Raw genomic sequence first — 18,904 nt, forward strand, 5'->3', positions numbered from 1 at the left:
ACCAAATGTAATGTCAACGGAGTAATAATAATGTACTACATTTTTAAAAAGTCATGAATGAATTATTTTTTTTAAAAGTTGCATTTATTTATTTTTCATGCTTTCTCTGCTGCAACTTGATTAAATGCTGTTGGATTGGTTCAAACAAAGTGAAACTGTGGAGTTAAGTGCTGACTTGTGACTGAATAAATATAGGGGAAATTAATTGATTCTTGGCACACTTTTTAAATAACATACTTGCCTTACAAAAATGTATTTCCCAAGTCAAAAGGCTACAGTCCAAGTACAGCCGCGAGTCGTTGGTGTAAAAGCCCAAGTTGTTTTACATGTCTTTTTTTGTTTTTTGATGTTGAGTCGAAAGTCGTCAAATTTGTGACTCAAGTCTGAGTCAAGTCATGTGACTCAAGTTCACACGTGTGCTTTGAAGGTAGTGCCATGGATTCACCTGGGTTAACACTTCAGAAAGGGCTTTGTGTTTGATGTTTCTAAACATATACAGGATGCAGACTTGTGGGCCTTTTTATGTTTGGTAAATCAGGTTAGTTAATAAAAAGCCATGAGGAAAACTAGTCTTTCATTCCAAACTCCCCCTCTCTACTGTAATTTAAGACAAAATGTTGAAGTAATGCAGGTATTTTCCACATGGACAACATGATGAGATGTACAATACCTTGTAACTATATGTTTCTAAAAGAATGAGTGTTGTTGAAAGGGTATTCTGTATAAATTTGCTTTATTCACGATTCATTTTGGCTATATATTTGGGTTTGGTGTATATACACATATCATACACACACGCACACGCACATGTCGATGGCATGATTAGACATTGTGTAAAGATCAACATGCAGTAGATAGGACGGGCAGAGAGTTTTGGCATTTAAATGTTTCTTCATTACCATTGAAGGTATTTAAAGTTCACCAAACAAACCCTGCCTGTACAGTGTTTAAAAGACAGAAAATATGTCAGAAAGAAAGCGTTACCGGCAAATAAATTACACAGTTCCCAAACAAAAGGAAACCAGATTGCAATGAAACAAATCTGAACCGTGGATGTGAGTGTTCAGAGGTTTATGAAATGAAAACATTTAACATGAAACAAAAAAAGCAACAAAATATTGTACTTATTCACTCCAATTAAAACAAGTAGTGATATATAAATGACAGTATAATTTCCATTTCAGACACAGGAGATCTCTGAGGTGAAGTTGTCCTTGAGTGATGTTTAGTTTCAGCTTCCATGCCCCTTTGAAACAAAGTTAAGCATCGGAGTGGAAAGTGCAAAACTGGCCACAGATCAGAGCTTAAGGGCAAATTCAACCAACACACAAGACCGGTAACGTCACCAAACTGTGTGTGAGTGTGTGCGTGTCTTTAAAGCAGGACCTAAACAGCCGGTCTGAGCGTCACAGTGGAATATTGTTGGATTTTACAGTATAATGATACAGCATCTGTTCCAGTGCTTACAACAGCAGACATGAGCCTTTTTTTAACATTAGTATTTTACTCATACCAAACCAACGGGCTCACAAAATGCTGCAACCGATGAAAAAGAAAATTATTTTGCAGTCAGCTGATCATGGCTAGCATCACTTCATTTTTCTATTGAATCACTGAAAATGCATTAATGGCTACTCGTGTGGTGATGGCAGGACATTCATTTTCAGGTAGGCGGACAACTTCCCCAACTTGTAATCCTTTTTTTTTAAGGTCTTGAATTCTTAATCCAACAAACTGAAAGTCAGCTGACAAAGGTTCAGGTGACCCAAATTACAAATAAACACATTTTCTATTTAGCCATACAGATGTAGTGTGTCTAAGTTTTTATATCTCTCTTTCTCCACTCCAATAAAATGGAGGTCAATGGAATTTAATTTGTGGTGGACAAAGCACCGAAATCTAACTCCCTGTTAATCCAGATAATCCAAATATCTGGTTTGGAGAAAAAAAAAAAAAGGGGGGGGGGGGGGGGGGGTAATTTGGGTGAACCGACCCTTGAAATAACTTAGGGAACACAAAAAATAAACGGTTTCTATTCTTCAAGATTAGGCATAAATAAACAGCACTTTGAGGTTAGAACAAAAGGCCTCGTGCCAGAGAAATAAGTTGACTTAAGAAAACTAAATCTCCAACTCTGTTTGGAGATCCTGTGGTAACAGACAGACCTCATCATTGAAATCTGTATCAAATATTGATACTAACAAGGGACTAAAATGTTGTATTGAGCTCAATATATTTTAATAAGCAGTGAATTTAAATGTATGATGCTTTTAAAACTGCAACAACCAGTCTATTGATTGTCAGAAAACAAATCGCCAACGATTTTCATGGTCAAACATTCTGTGGTTGTAGCTTCTCCAATGTCAGAATTTGCTGCGTTTCTTTCTATTAATTACTGTCATTTAAATATTTTTGGGACTGGGGCTGTGACTGTAACTTCGGGCTCCTTGAAATTGTGACGGAACCATTTCACTTTTTGTTTCTGACATTTAAAAGACTAAACGATTAAACAAGCATGTGCTGATTAATCGATAATGAAATAAAATCATTAGATGCAGCTCTAAATGATTTCTATTGAGTTAAACCATTTTATGAAATAAGTGACACTGAAATGATAATGTCCATCTTTAAACAAACACATTACTTGTGTGGAATTAAATGTCTACTAGAACTGAAAATATGCAAGGGTGGAAAATGTTTTCATTTTCACAAAACAGACATTTGAAGATGAAATTTATGTAAAGATGGACATTTGTTTTTGCACTAAATTGACCTTTGCATGGAAGAAGCAGCCTGTGGACTGTTGCAATACACTAAACGACAACTGAGAAGCTCTTGAATATCCGGATTGATGGATGAACGACAGCACAGTGACATCTTTATAGCTTCAACTCAGTTATTGTGAATAAACAGAGCGTGTGTTGACTCATAGCTTAGCCTCTCATGTCCTCCGTTCAGGCTGATCCCCACATGATAAATACTTTAAATCACTGGCTAGCACATCCAGAAATTTTGTAGGGAGGTGTGGGAGGAAGGATGCCAGAGAAGAATTCAGGGTAAGTGCTGTTCAAATGTGCAAACAAAAGAAGCTCCAGGTGCAGAAGAAATGGATAAACGGTGTGGTGGTCGTTTGTAGCCATCTCCTCTTTTTTCGTCTATGCTCTTGGTTTTTTTTTTCTGCATTCAGCAAACTGAGAATGTATGGCTTCATCTGTGTGTTTTCAGTCTGAGACGCCAAGATCAAACAGGCTGCCTCACGGTTCCTTATCGGGTCAGGTTTGATTTCCACTCTTGCCTTGACATTTAGCTCTCCGCCTTCTTGGATTGTATGCTTGTGCGTCTGTATGCAAGTGTGTTTCAGTCCTGGGGTGGGAGGGGGGGTGAAGGTGGTCGGACAGCTCACACCTGAGGCTGTAGTGTGGTGATGGGGATGCCTGAAGATATGTTATGTGTATTCATGTTTACATTTCTCAGTCCAGGAAGATAGTGGGGCAGCCCTCACACCTCTGGCTGTTCAGCAGTGAAGAGTTGGTGTGTGTCTGTGTGTATTTTCAGTTCATAGCATCGCCCTCAGATCTCTGGCTGCTCTGCAGTAACCGGCTGGGTTCGGGGCTCAGGCGACTCGTAGCGCTGATGGAAGTTTCTTTTCCTCATCTTCTCTGGAGCTTTTCTCCACAAAACAATCTCCTGAACACAGAGGCAGAACAATGAATGAATGAAAAGTAGCGATATTTAAATATTTCAACTATTTCAAATCCTGCATTGTTTAAAGATATGTTTTCTTGGTAGCAGTGTCCAATGTTGCGCGTCTTGAGGTGCTGTGGCCACCAACTGTTGGTCAGTGACAAACCAATCATATCAATTGTTTCGTACTTGTGCTAGTGAGTTTGGGTCCACTACACATTGCTCCATAACTAGGGCTAAATACCTTTATGGTATGGTATTGACCAAAATAACCTGGTACCAAGTAATGTGTTGTTTAAGATATTTTTTTTAATTTAAATGTGCACTTTATGGAGATTTGATTTTAAAAAATGCACTCCTGTTGTTAGACGGTATATATGTTCACTTAAATAAACGGTTTCAATAAAACTACTTGTGACATGTCATATTTGACTTTGACTGAACATTTGCTCTCACTTTGCGATAAAAATATCTGTATGTATGTATATCGTATATATAAATATATGGGGGTAGGACTTTTGGTCCATATCACCCAGCCCTAGTAGACTCTTCTCCAATCAAACAATACCTGCATTGAATCCTTTTTTTAACCCAGATGTAGAAAGAAGTAATACTTCTTCGCCGTATTTGGCTACGAAGTAATACTTCGTAGCCAAATACCCAAACAGCAGTCCGTGATTTAATGCAATGTGTGATTGGCTCACAAATGATATCGTCTAACGGATGCAGAATATTGTGTATTGTGTGCGCACCTGTTGTTTAAAGTATCTTCTGTCCTCTTCATCCACCAGCACCAGATTAAGGAAGTAGCGTACAGAGAACTTCTTGTTGACATCCCTCATGGTGGGTGTCAGGTCATATCCTGAGAGGAAACACAAGATGTGATATGCTGTTATGAATCTTGGAGAGGAGAGGAGAGGAGAGGAGAGGAGAGGAGAGGAGAGGAGAGGAGAGGAGAGGAGAGGAGAGGAGAGGAGAGGAGAGGAGAGGAGAGGAGAGGAGAGGATTTACCTGCCAGGAACAGTCTGATGGGAATTGATTCTCCTTTAACTGGAGCTCCATCCATGATTTCATACTTTGCAACCGTCTCTGTCTCTGTGGTAGTACTGGGACCTAAAAAGGAGGGCAAAAAAACAAACAATAAGTGATAGACTATGATAAAGTGGAGCAGAGCTGAATTATTGGTGCACCTAGAGGAACAGGGCTATGAATAGCAAAGATGTATGGAAACACATGTGGGCCAACAACATTAACTGGTATGCCTACAATCCATCCTTTCAACTATTTTATCTTCTTATTCTTCTTTGTTTTATCGCTGCAAAACAGCGCACAAAGAACTCGGAGTGCTTATTTCTGGTGGGCAAGAAATCCTGTCTCCGGAGTGGAATTATGTCATTTTTGTTGTGAAAAATAAAGTAATTTGAGGGCCAAATTGTGTGAACCAGGCATTAGAATCATTTTACAAGTGCTGACAGTGGATTCTTACCTATGCCTGTTATCTCCTTCTTGATGAGCTGTAACTCCATGTGTTGGATCTTGATCCTGACCAGCAGGAAGTAGATCTTCCCAACAATCACGTCCTTAAGGTGGTATCTGATAAAGAGACATATCAGGAGAAGCTGCTCAAACTGATTTAATGCCCAGTCTTATTTGGCTTTGGGGTTTGCTGGTGAAAGAATGGCGACTTCACCAGAAAAGTTAAAGTAATATTGGTCTTACTTGGATTTATTGTATTCAAACTCAATGTGCAGACAGTCTTCTATGCCGACCTCCATCTTGATCGAGTTGTTGACGTCTGGGTAGGTGGCTAACTGGTGGACAATCAGCTCGTATTCTTTCACTAAGTCAGAAAGACGACGTACTATTGTCACCCTGAGAAAATACCTGTGAGAAGAATGCACAGACAGCACAAGCTTTAAGAGTCAGACTGGAACAATGCAGAACTGAAACGAAGAATGACTTTAATTCTCCATAGGTTAACTAAATTTAGATTGACTGATTATTCATTAAAGATATAAAATGGCATCTTACAATTGCTCACGCTGTTTGACCAACAAAAGAGAAACTTGTATAATAGTTTTATTTGTGAACCTCTAGCCAGCAAAACTTTTGTTGAAAATGAATCCAATTGATCAATTACTCAGCGTATTTCCTGTAAGTAAATTATTCGAATGAATATGAATAATCACCACTACTGACAAAACACCAAAAACAGACATATAGTTACTGATAGCTGTGGGGATTTTCTCTAACTGTCCACCTCCAGTGTGCTAACAACACATGAGAAGATAAAGGAAAGCTCTCCCACAGACATTTTGCTGCCATAACATTAAAAAAGGAAGCAAGATTCTGAAGCTCCCGGCTCATCAAAAACATCAAGTGGGACTAAAACACGTGGGTGTCATGCAGTAAACACAACCCATGTGATTAATATAATAATAGAGCCTGCAGTTTATGTTGAAACTGTGTAATATATATACCTTAGCCTGACATTCGCCCCAGTATAGGACTCATAGGGCTTCTCCACCTGCATGAACTCAAAGTCGTAGCTCCTGTTCTGGGTGAGTTCTCCAGGCAGAGCGAGCTCTTTCACCAAGTCCACAAACTCATGGGTGTTGCTCTTATCAGAGAACAGCTCTGAAATACAGCAGAGTGGATTTACAGTTATGGAGTTGTATTAAACACAAAACAAAAAGTTTTATACATGTTTTATACATTTTATACGTGTACTTGGATTAGATTTCACATTGTTTCAACACACCACTCTCTTCCTACAAATGCAGTCGGAGGAGGGTTTAGCTGCACTACGGCAGGCTGCACATGACGACCACATGCTCTGTTAAACCTTTTAGCCACATGAGAAAGCCAGGAGTCTACTGTTAGCAAATAATGGTCCAGCTGTAAAGCAATTCACCCAATTAGCATTTTAAGTATTGTCACATAGGGCAGTTTAGAAGTTTTAAGTGTTAAGCAAAAGTTACCCTACTAAAATTAGAGCAATAAAATAGCTGAATGAGCTCATAATAATTGTAAATAAGAATTATTTTTCCATACACTGTAAACCTCCTGCAAAAGACAGAAGCATAGAGCGAAAACAGAGTCATCTCTCACCTATCTGTCCAACAAACTCGATGCGGATGCCCTGATGCTCCAGTCGCTTCCCTCCCTGCTTCACATTTAGATTCACCTGCAGAGGAAATATGTGATGAGATGAAGAAATATATGAACCAAAGAACATGCTGTCAAAACAGTTTGAAAAATGTACCAGTTGACAAATATATATGACTTTGACAGGGGAAAACAGCATATTATAGCACACAAGAATATATTTGACAAGACTTGTCCCTTGTCATTTCACAAAAATTGGATCCTCCATTATTATTTAATAAAAGGGGATGTATCAGTTGGATCCTAAACACAGAAGTGAAAATCTTGCACGCACATCAAAAGAACCTTAATTTCCCACTGGGCTCAGTTAAAGAGAGGATCCCATAATAGACTTTGGTATGGACAAGAAGTCCCTTATCTGCTGACTGGGTGCTGTTAAGTAGAAAATAACATGACAGCAAAGTTAAATCAGGCTTCATTTGTGTGAAGCAGACTTATTGAACCTTGTGGAGCTCTGCATCCCACTTTATTAATAATGTAAACTCAGTTTACCTTGCCAGATACAGACTCTCCATCATAGAACAGGTAGTGTTTCTCCACTTTCCCTTCTTCTGTCTTCAACTCGGCTGTCTTTCTGTTCTCTGCATCGTTCAGCAGGACATCTATCTCACATACAGGCCCAAACAAACCTCCTAGGAAACTCTGCAAACACAAAGTACAGCACAGAAACAGTGTATTACACACAGAAACAAACAAGCTATTTAAGAAGTGCAAAAGTCACCTTGTTAAAAGGTGGTGTTGGGCAATATTGTGAATTTAATTAAAAGTGCAATATCCAAACCACAGGACACTCAATATTTGTTAAAGGCAAAATATGTTTGTTTGTTTGAACATTCTAAATGAAATATTATGGAGTATGAGAATAATGAGGCAAAATACTCATTCCATGCTTCAGCTGACAAGACAAAAAAAAGGTCTTAGAACAATTGACAATTTCACAAAATAATAACAAAAGTCTGATTAAAATACCAGATCTATGATAACCATATGTGGATTTCTTGATCCCAGGAGACTGCAATATGTTGGTCACAGGTTCAGCCAGACTTAATAGATAATTGTGACGGGACTGAGGTTGCATTCAAGTTTACAAGCAAATTTGAACTATAACATATTAAACACATACAGTTCATTGTCTTTATGGACAGCATGAAGCCGCCTGTAATAATCACAAACACAGCTGCCAAGATAAATGGGACAGCTGGGTGTGCTCTGGACAATTACAGTCTTAACTTTGTAAACATGTGGATCTGAAACAGCTACTCCCTATCTGTTTCCACACTAACTCGATTACTTATCAGCTCTGCACAGCCACATTATTTTCCTCTGAGCTGGCACAAAGACACAAACATATGTCTCAGCATGCAGCAAATCTGAAGCAATCCGCCCAATCATTAAGATGTCAGGAGAGATCCATCACTGTCTGGACACCAGAGTGGGATGCCTTTAATTTATTTTATTTCGTAAAGGCAAGCATAGATAATCGTAGAAGAAAGTCCAAAATCCACCTTATGATCTATTCAGGAGCAAACAAGATAAACACAGCAACAGTGCACCAAAGTCAGTGGGTGTCAACAAACAACTGTCCCTAACTAACTACATCAAAAAGCGATCGACGCTTTTCCAACAAGCATATCGTTTAAACATTAAAATATTCAAGATATTTAAGAGTTGTTGCTGTGCTCCAACATGCATGTGTCATACGGCACAACTTCACATTACATCCCGCTAACCAGCAGCGTTAGCTCACATTAAGATTTCTCTCAGCCCCAGCTGGCAGCTCTAGTTACATAAACATGCTTAAAACAACTTTAGTTAGTAACCCACATTTGTAGTTGTTGCCATCATTGACCAAAGCTGCTGCTGCTGCTGCTGCTGGCCCGTTAGCAAGTCAAAGCATCACTGAGAAAGCACAGGCGGCCTCGTCCTGATGCTAATTCGCCCAGCTAGCTTTCCTGTCAGCTTCCAATGTTAAACAGCTGCTGTCAAGAGAAACTGTGGCTCCGTGTAAATGTTGGGTTTTATTTCATTAACACCCCGGTTCATTTCAGTGCAGCCCGGACAGCTGACGCTTGTTTTCACACTCACCATCTCGGCCGTCTGGACAGTTGAAGCTAACAGCTAGCCTCGCTCCGTGTAGCCAGTCCGTCTGAACCAGGAGGTAGTATCAAGACTTACCGTCATGTGACCCGGGTCATGTGTGTGCTGTCGGGGAGGGAGCCGCCAAACTCCCGTAGGACGCTATCACAGCGTCACACTGTTAAAATAAGTCATTTTTTGTCAAAAATTTTTTTTTTTTTTTTTTTTTTACCTAAATCATCTCCTCATGACGCCAGCCACCTATGGTAAAATCGCCTACATCCTCAGTTGATCAGATCATGTGATTTTACCCCTTTAAGATCATCATTTCTTTGACAATTTGCCACATTCATAGGCATCAGATAAGAACCCAGCAAAGAAGAGCTAGAGGGAGATTGTTTAGTTATCAGTTTAGTTTATCAGTGTTTTATTGTTGATACTAATATTGGTAACACTTTACTCTAAGGTGTCTACATAAGAGTGACATGAGCGTGTCATTAACATGACATGGGATGTGTCATGAACATTAATGACACTTTGAAGTAACATTAATGCTCATGATACTTGTCATGTCATGTTTCTGACAGGCTTGTGTGACTCTTATGTAGACACCTTCAAAATAAAGTGTAACCATATCTTGCTTAAGTCAGAAAGGCATGTTCAAAAAATTGCCTAAGTCATTTATTTCTCTTAAGTACACACAATGCTATTACTATGCCAATAGCCATCCTTTGTTACATCCTTTTTGAGTGAAATGATCAATAAATGTCATATGTTACACTTTTGGTGAAGTTTTTTGTGTTTCCTGCAAAACTTGAAAAACTGAGTTAGGCAATTATTTTAACAGGGTGACGACAGGTTAGAAAATAGAATATAATAGAATTTAATATTATGTTTTGTACAAAGACATCAATACAGAATATAAATAAGGAAAATGGCAAAGAATTAACAATCAGTTATGTAAGATTAAAAAAATGTTAAAAGATCAATAAAGTATTGATCACATACACCTAAAGTATTGGTGCAATAAAACATAAGATTAAAAAAAATATTTAAAAGACAAATAAAGTTTCGATGCTATACTACATCAAATAAAAAAAGTTAAAATGGTAACAGAGTATAGATGATTTAATAGATAAAATAAAAAATATATATATTAAAATGCCAATAAAGTATTGATGCTAGAAAACATAAAATTTGGGTAATATGAGATTACAAAAGTAAAATAAGTTACTATAATCAACCTAGATTACATATAAATGTGCAATTAGATGCTGGATAGTTAAAATGTCAAGGATTACTTTATTGCATTTTTAATAATGTATTTAAAATATGGCAATTATAATATTGTTGGCTATGTTTTTGTATGGGTAATTTGATTTGACCCATTGTGAATGCTGAATAAATAAATTGCATGTTATTCGCACTGAAAATTATTTGAGATATACATATTTTGTAAAACAATGTACTGCATGTTTTATCATACATTTGTCATGTAGTTTATTATTTTTTATCAAAAACACAAAACATAAACCTATATGATAAGGACCCCTTCAAATTTGTTGTTGAAGAAATGTACTGAGTGTATTTTGCAGTTGAAAATGAAGCTTATCAGTGCTCTCTGGTGGACGAACTAAACAAAACACTGCTTTTAAATATGTTGAGCATTTCACTCTTGCCACTGATATTTGTTGTTACTCATTGGCCAACATTACAAAATAGGTCTTTGTATGATAAATTAATATTGGCCATTAATATTGACAAATTATCATTTGATCATGTTGTTCAACATAGGACTACCTTTTACAAGGGGTTAAAATAGCTTTCTACCAACTATTCTGTTCGGTGATTAATTGTGTTGTTTATTGTGCAAAATAAGAGTTCAACTGTGTTATTAATTGTCTGCTGGAGTTGTCCTTACAGTGTAATGTCCCAGCAGTCTTAATATCAGCAATAACATAAATGATACACAAACTCCCCAAAATACCCAAATGACTGCAGAAAATATATCACACAGTTAACAGAACAGATAGTTATATAGACAGTTTTCATCAAATCTACTGAAAACACAACTGAACCATGTTGTTATAAATCCTTTATTGTATTCAAATGCAAATTAGACAGCGCAGAGCATGTTGAAATGCATGCATGTGCACAAAACATATTTTGAATATGTTTCAGCTCACAGTGGTTTAGATTACATGAATCTGTTCCTGAGGGGTTTGGGGTTTGCAAGATTCTCTTGTTCAACTTTGCAGACCATACGTTCCCAAAATATGTTTGATTACCCTCCTGGGTAAGTAAAGTGTCAAAACATTTGAGACAAAGGGATCAAATACTATAAATATATTGGTGTGTGTCTTAAAGGAACACATGCCTCATAGCTCCAGATAAAAAGGTTGGAACCACAGCTGCACAAAGTGAGCGATGTGTGGACATCTGTGTGGTCAACTTATTGCACTGGTATTATAATTACTTGAAAAACACATTTCAAATTTTATAGTAAAAAGCACATTCCATATAACGCATTTTTTCCAAAAGAAAGCGCAAATACAAGTCACTGCCAACTAAATTAAAGTGTGTATACGTCTCATTTCTGCAGACCATGCTTTGACTTTGGTAGCTACTTTTTTCTCTGTTTACAGTTGTTCTTTTGCCCCTGAAAAGAGTTATTCCCACCTATAGCAATGAGAATATAAAATATATATTTGGTCTTTGTCAAACTCTGAGTGACCAGGTTTTTACACCACCAGGTGAGGTTGCAATATTTGTTTTATTTAAATAGACACAATGGAAATAAAGATGTGTCTCCGGGTGTGTGTGTGTGTACAGTCTACAGCTGCAGAAGGTCCTCTTCTCTCAGCTCAGGCTCTGCTGGTCTTGCCTTGCCAGCCGGAGACATGCCACTCCAACTCTCACCTACAAGGAGAATAACAAGAACAGATCAGACTCCATGTAGCAGAAAAAGGATGACTTTGAAAACTATTGAATTGACCGTTTCCTAAAAAGTTACCTTCATATCGCTCTACGTCTTTCTCGGACATGCCGGAGCCCGACTCACCCTCAGCAGTCACAAAGGGCCAGTCCGCCATGAATGGACTTTCTCCAGAGCCTTCATAACCAGACCCTTCCTCAGTCAGCACAGGTGACTCCCCCTCTTCATCCCTCACCAGCATTTCCTCCTCCTCTTCCTCCTGCCGTGGATTCTCGCCCTCCTCAGCCTCTGCCTCTCTGGAAAAACAATGAGAGTCAGATACTGAAACAATGTTGATGGAGTTGGAAGGCTGTCTGTTTTAAGAAGGCTGGCCAACTTCATCATCCTAGTAAATAATACTTATGTACATGGTACCTCATCATTTATTACATTTTCACTGCATAGCAAACAACAACAAAGTATCACAAACTAAACATTAGACTCCAGCTGCTTTGCTGTTGTCGCACATTATGGCGAGACACTACAGGCAAAAACATTGTTTTATTATACACTGGTCATTTTGAGATTTGAGGCTATTTTTTTTTGTCCATAGCATCTTCATTTTCACAACATAACATCTTAATGTCTTCTCTCCGACCACATTAATACACATTAAATATATTTGTTTTAGTCTATTTGCGTCTGAAGATTTCGCCTTAAATTCAAAAGTTAGCATTGGATAATGTATCATTTGCATATTCAAACATAACAGATTTAGAAAACCTGTAAAAATTACTAAATGTGTACCCTATTCAGCTGTAGTGTCTTGCAAAATGAACTGAATACAAATCTTTAAAGACCCTTTTTAAGACCTTAATGTACTTCTGTATTGTGACCGTAATTACATCCAAATCACATTTTTGACTGAGAGAGGGCTTCACCAGTTCAGAGTTAGGTGTTGTTTTGTTTTTGTGTTTTTATGATGATGCTGTACATGTTGAAGCTGTTGCTTCAAAAAGGGACTGAGGCATACATTATTTGCTGGTTTAAGCTTTTGGTTTATCAGGAGCAGGTGTGTGTTGGAAACAGTATCTAATTTTGTATATCAATTGGGAAGATGATGTCAGGGTTTAAAAGCGGACATAAGTGTCTTCACTTATTTTGCCTGATTAGACCTCATCCGAGAACAGTGTGGGCCAACATGATCTCATGGGAAGGTGGATTAATAGCATGCCACTTTAAGGACATTACACATGTCAACTAACTAATTGGTTGGGTTTCGGAAAAGATGATTGATCATGTAAGAAAACACTTTGGCAGGACACAAACAAAGGTCTCTTGGGAGAAAGTCCTGTAGACTCTGCGGCCCTTCATGGTGTGTCACCTGATTTCCGGAGCACCATCTCTGTCTGAGTGTCTGATAGACAGTAACAATACCGCAGAACCTGCTACTGCTGATGGTTTTAAAGTTAAAGTTTAAAAATAACAAAAACAGTTTAATTACTGTATCCTTTTCACATGTTATCCTAACTTCACTCAAATACGAGTATCAGACTAGTGTGGCACATACCGAGGTACAAAACAATAGACCAGAAGCAGCAGCCCACCAGGCGTCACAGCCCACTTCCTCTTAACACTTCCCTCTGACTTCCTGTTCAAGACAAGCTGCAAAAGGGAGAGCTGCTGCGGCGGCCATTGCTGCTTTAAAGTACGCAGAAATGATGTAGGAGGCAGATAAGACTCCAACTAACAACACAAATAATTCATAAAAATACACTTTGTTCTCAAAGCATTCCACTTTCATTCACTCTGTCTCCTTTACACTTGTTTCTTTTTGTCATCTACACTCCTTGCCTGTTTGCTCCTTTAAGTCTTTGATCCTAAAACCTAAATAAATAATACTTTTTTTTTAAAAACTCATCTAATTCTCAGTTGACTTCTTACCAGTTTTATTGATCAGATCAGGTAAAATCAAGAGATGGTAGAAGCTCGATAGGGTACAATACAGTATACCATGTGCTGTGATGCAAAAGGGCCTTTTCTTTGTATATATCTGAGACATGCTTTAAAGGTATGATATGAAGCTTTTTATGTGAGCTTATTGATTTTAAGTGTTCTGTGGAACAGTTTTTTTGACATTTACCTGGGAGTTTACGTTGTTGTTCATGTGCAGCCTGCATTTATAATGCTACAACTGATTAAATTAATTTAAAAACACAGTTTGTGATTTCAACATTGTTGGAGCTGGACTGTAACTGTATTAATATGATTTGTGGTATTCACTTTTGAAAGCTTCCTTTTTCTGAAAACTATAAGATCATTTACTGATAGAATCGATGTGGGTAAAGAGAAAGAGGAAGCTAAGACTGTGATACAGACTTTCTAAGCAGCCTCACACGTTTAACACGCACCATATGTGTTAAACTCTCTCTCTCTCACACACACACACACACACACACACACACACACACACACACACACACACACACACGCCGTTCTTTACTGGCCAGAGGGTCAAACTTTTGAGTTGGTCTTGAGAAAAGGAAAAGCAAACTATAAATTATGGACTGTTGCAATTATCAGCTGAAAGTCTTAAATGTGGCTTTAGGTTAATAATGTTCATTTATTGTAGGACACAGGCATGACAACATGTGCATCTCTTGAAACAAAATGGTGACTAAAAGTATTTATGACCTTGCTGAGATGATCCACAGAGACTGCTTTCTCACTTTCTTTAATGCTCAAACCAATTACTCTAGAACAACCCTTCAAGGGATTAAAGTAAAAATCATTTAGAAATTAATATTAATTAATGAATTCAATAACATTTCTATTCAAGGAGCTCAGGGTACCCTTAGAGTTTACAAACACACACACACACACACACACCCTACAGAACTCGTGTAAAACATACAAACATCTGCCTTTAAATAATCTGTTTTGAGTTAACATTGTCTGTATAAAATTATCTTATCTCTGCAGAGAAAAGACCAGAAAAAACCTCATCATTCCAATCTACGGTAACTTAAAACAAAACAGGCCATAGATCAACACCTCCTGCTTTAAATTAAGCACACTCCTGCCTCTGTACTCTGAGACAATATGAAACACACCATGAACTGTTTAGGTCTTTCTGACTCCAGCTATGACCTCCCTGCACTCTCTCTGACAGTCCCTCTGTCATTCTTTATCCCTCCACGTTGTCTTCTATTTTGGCTTTTCTTGGCCACCTACCTCACACTTATACGCTCTCAAACACACACATGGGACAGAAGAATACACACAGCGATAGACGCAGCCAGAGGCTGTGTTGCTGGAGCTGTGTTAACCCAAGGTAACTGATCCAGTGCAGCATCAGCGTTTCTATATTTAAAGTCTGCATTTATCTGACAACAGTGTACTATAAGCTGTTATCACAGTGATGGTTGTTTTGTTTATCCGGCGGAGTGAACTCACTGCAACAAACACACCTTACTCTAAGAAGCTCACAGATGATATATATCATTAAAACAACATAAAAATATCTATGCTATATATATATATAATTTGTATTGCAATATCAGTAAAGCTGGACAAACCATAAAGATGCAGTTTCTAAAAGAAGTGTACCGTTATCGAGGTATGAAGTGATCTATATCAGAATAGAAGATTTTGGCCGTATTGCCCAACCCTAGAGCAAACAAACTATCACATCCCAGGCTTGTAAACTCTCACAGACACACACACACACACACACACACACACACACACACACACACACGCACACACATGAATACTTACAGAAACTCTGCAGTTGAAGCAGGCAGTTTAGATGGCAGCTCTGGACTCCATTCCATTTTTGCAGTTCCGTGGGTCACACAGTTGGCCTGGTCGCCCTCGGGGTTACATCTCACAAACTTATACACAGCATTTGTAGGCGCTCCTATAGAGATAGAGAGGGGGGATGTTGAGTTGATGTTCAATCTGTGTTCATTCGTGTTAAATTTTATGCACCAATTCACTTCAGTCTGAGAGCTCTTGGGCAACATCTGGTTGCTCATCTGGATCAGTTCAGTGCAACAATTAAGACTTTACTAGTTCCATGTTGGGAGTGTTTCAGCAGATTACAACATTATTTTGTAACAGGGTGAAATGACAGTTGGCCAATTGGGCTTCAGTTCAGTTTATTCTCTTCAGCAATGTGTGACAATAGGAAGTAACGGCATCTCAGCAGCAAGTTGATCACAGAAATTGTCTGATGCAAAAAGCATCAGGAGTTATTTTCAACCACAATTGTCTGGGCAGAATTTAGCCCAACAGCTATCACGATGCAAGACGCCTTTATGGTCACTGCTGTACTAGTGCATTAAGAACTGTAAATGTAGAACACTGTGAAAGATACAAAACTATAAAATAAGATAAATATAACAAAATAAATACAGCATACACATAAGTGCCCATGTACTGGAAGCAAGTGTAGCCGTAGTGCAGCTGTTAACAAGTGTTTCTTGTGATCGGGGATCTGGACTGTTCGATGATTGAGGTTGAGTATCCTGTTATGAACTTAATTTGCACAAGTACCCTGCCAAGATCCTCATTTCCTGTTTTGCCCATGCTATTGGGCTCTTGGCATTAATAAAAATCATGAATTATAAAAAAAAAAGGAAAGAAAAAAATCATAAAGAAGTTGTGCGACATTTCTACATCACTGAAACTACTACCAATGGTAATCTGACACCATCTATCATATAGGTCATTGCTATCTGACAGTTGTAAAACATTTACTGGAAATTTGAGTGTTTTCTAATGTGTGTGAGCGACAAGTGGTTAAAAACTTGTGTCAGTAAAATAGACAGAATGTGTGTCACTAAGAAAGGCAATAATAGACCCAGTGGAAACTGATGATGCTGTTGACTGATTGTCAAGTGCGCATGTTATGTGACACCTTTTATAAAACAAGGTGTCATATTTTAATTTCATTTTTACTGGATCAAACCTTAGCTCTTGATCTTATTCAGCCTGGTAGTAACTGAAAATCCACTAAGTAATTACAATAAAAACTGAGCCAAATAAACAGGCTTCATTAACTTTATTTTCCTATATCACTATACCCTGCATTTAACTTTTTTTTAGATAGTGACTGCTACTGTTTTTTTTTAAAAATGTCTATAAACTGTTAAATTTTTGGAACTTTAATCTGAACCCTTCGGCTAACAACTATTTATTTATAATTTCATTCCATAACACTTAACCCACGGCTGACGACGTTTTAATGGATGTGCCTGTAAAGCCAAAAGGCAAATGTCCATATGAGTGGACAATTAAAATGTCTAATCTATATAATATATGCCTTCGGGCATTTACTTGAACAGAACCTCATTAGCGTTCTACACACAGAAAACACAATCCCTAGAATAATGCTTTAAATATTGGGGGTTAATAAATACTTTTAAAAACTAGCAGGGTATCAGATATAATTAATATTTAATGTAGGCCTATTAGGGTTTATCCACGCAGTTTCCTCTACCTATATTTAAAAATAACTACCTGTGACATGGTGAGAGTCCAAAAACCCCCTTACATGTACAGTACTCGATGATCAACAAGCCACATGGAAACTCCATTAGGAAACTGAAACTCCTTCAATATCAGGCAAGGGCTCCCACATATATTCCCCTGAGAGTTGACATTTGTCCCTTACCTCACCATAACAGAAACACATAGTTTAGTTTTCTAAAAAATGCCATCAACTCAGCAATGAGGACAGAAAAAACCTGACCTGTTAACATATGAGTCATAGTGACTGACGGTAACCCCATTATGCTGACAGAGTGGGTGAAATACTGGAACACTTCCTAATTCTGCTTGTCAGACAGAGTCCCCTGAAGGCCCTCAGACCCCAGTTTGGACCACCCTGCTCTGATATTGTGATGATATACTACGAGGAAACACTTGAGCTGCCAGGATGTTGACTTGTGTCCACTCCAACCTGTCTCAACAAAGTCCACATGAAGTCTACTAAGACTTCAAAAGTCATTTTCTTATTAAAATAATCGACTTACCATTCCCGTTATGTAAGGCGAGGCAGGAGATAACGAAAAATAGAATCAGTTTCATCCTCGGTTTTCTCTTTCTTTTACAAAAACACAAGTAAAATGTATAGGCACTCCTTCTCCAAACGACGCTTCTTGTGATCGTGGTGAAGAAAAAGTGTGAAGTGTGAACTCAGACAGCCAAACTCCCCCTGAAAGAGCTCAGCCCTCTGACTGCGTCATGGTTTCCTGAAGTCTTCTCGTGCAGAAAGTGGCTGAACATCCTCAGTGGAAACTTTTGCATTAAGTAGCCTCAAATATCAGATATCAGGTCTAAGTTTGCGTAACTGCGCACTTGGACTGAGGAAATACCAGAAGATTCAATCTGTGTTTGTTTCTGATAATAGCGACCCAGAGGAAGCGACAATTGGTCTTAATTGGCTGCGGGCTCATTTTATAGTGAGATAACGAAACGATATGATCTTTAAAAACTTCTGCTTGTACATGATTACAGTTCAGTTCAGTTTATGTTGTTCTTTTTCGCTCTCTTTACTTTATGCATGAAATTTTACGCTGTCGTCTTGTGAGACAGAGAGAGAGAGAGAGAGAGAGAGAGACCCTTTTTGTTTCTTTTATCTGTGGTTTCACTGACCTAACTTTTCTTTCATCTAGTTTTACAAAGCTAAAGTGAAAAATTAGAGTTAGAACTGTAATTCAACAGAAACAAACTACCACAACAACACCATCAGCTGTCAGCATCAACACAGTGAAATGCAATAATATGGGGATGTATTAATAATTCAATTCAATTCAATTCAATTCAATTGGCTTTATTGGCATGACGTAACAATGTATATATTGCCAAAGCAAGCATCAGAAAAAAGGATAACAAGATAAGGAAAGCAATATTTACAATACATTATTATAATTCTATTATTCATTTTAAAAGAAAAGAAAAACTAATAACAATAAATTATTAATATCTGACCAGGGAGTCACTGCAGGTCCCACACCACAAAATATTCCTAAAACACATCACTGCTAAAGTGCC

At 37.9% G+C, this 18,904-nt stretch overlaps 2 protein-coding genes across 2 annotated transcripts; both read right to left on the minus strand.

Moving 5' to 3' along the window:
* Nucleotides 1–946: 946 nt before the first annotated feature.
* On the minus strand, nucleotides 947–9,056 carry vps26a (VPS26, retromer complex component A). Its single transcript, XM_059355645.1, has 9 exons — nucleotides 8,938–9,056; nucleotides 7,345–7,494; nucleotides 6,796–6,871; nucleotides 6,165–6,321; nucleotides 5,404–5,568; nucleotides 5,171–5,277; nucleotides 4,696–4,797; nucleotides 4,437–4,546; nucleotides 947–3,687 (listed from the first exon to the last, which is right to left on the minus strand). The coding sequence occupies exons 1-9, from the start codon at nucleotides 8,938–8,940 to the stop codon at nucleotides 3,571–3,573; spliced, it is 987 nt and encodes a 328-aa protein (XP_059211628.1). The 5' UTR covers nucleotides 8,941–9,056; the 3' UTR covers nucleotides 947–3,570.
* A 1,954-nt stretch (nucleotides 9,057–11,010) lies between these two features.
* On the minus strand, nucleotides 11,011–18,231 carry srgn (serglycin). The gene is made up of 4 exons (XM_059354375.1): nucleotides 17,884–18,231; nucleotides 15,623–15,764; nucleotides 11,942–12,159; nucleotides 11,011–11,847 (listed from the first exon to the last, which is right to left on the minus strand). Exons 1-4 carry the CDS (start codon nucleotides 17,936–17,938, stop codon nucleotides 11,762–11,764), a joined length of 501 nt encoding a protein of 166 aa, XP_059210358.1. The 5' UTR covers nucleotides 17,939–18,231; the 3' UTR covers nucleotides 11,011–11,761.
* Nucleotides 18,232–18,904: the final 673 nt, after the last annotated feature.

Source organism: Centropristis striata, chromosome 2 (assembly GCF_030273125.1).
Source record: "Centropristis striata isolate RG_2023a ecotype Rhode Island chromosome 2, C.striata_1.0, whole genome shotgun sequence".
Lineage (NCBI taxonomy): Eukaryota > Metazoa > Chordata > Actinopteri > Perciformes > Serranidae > Centropristis > Centropristis striata.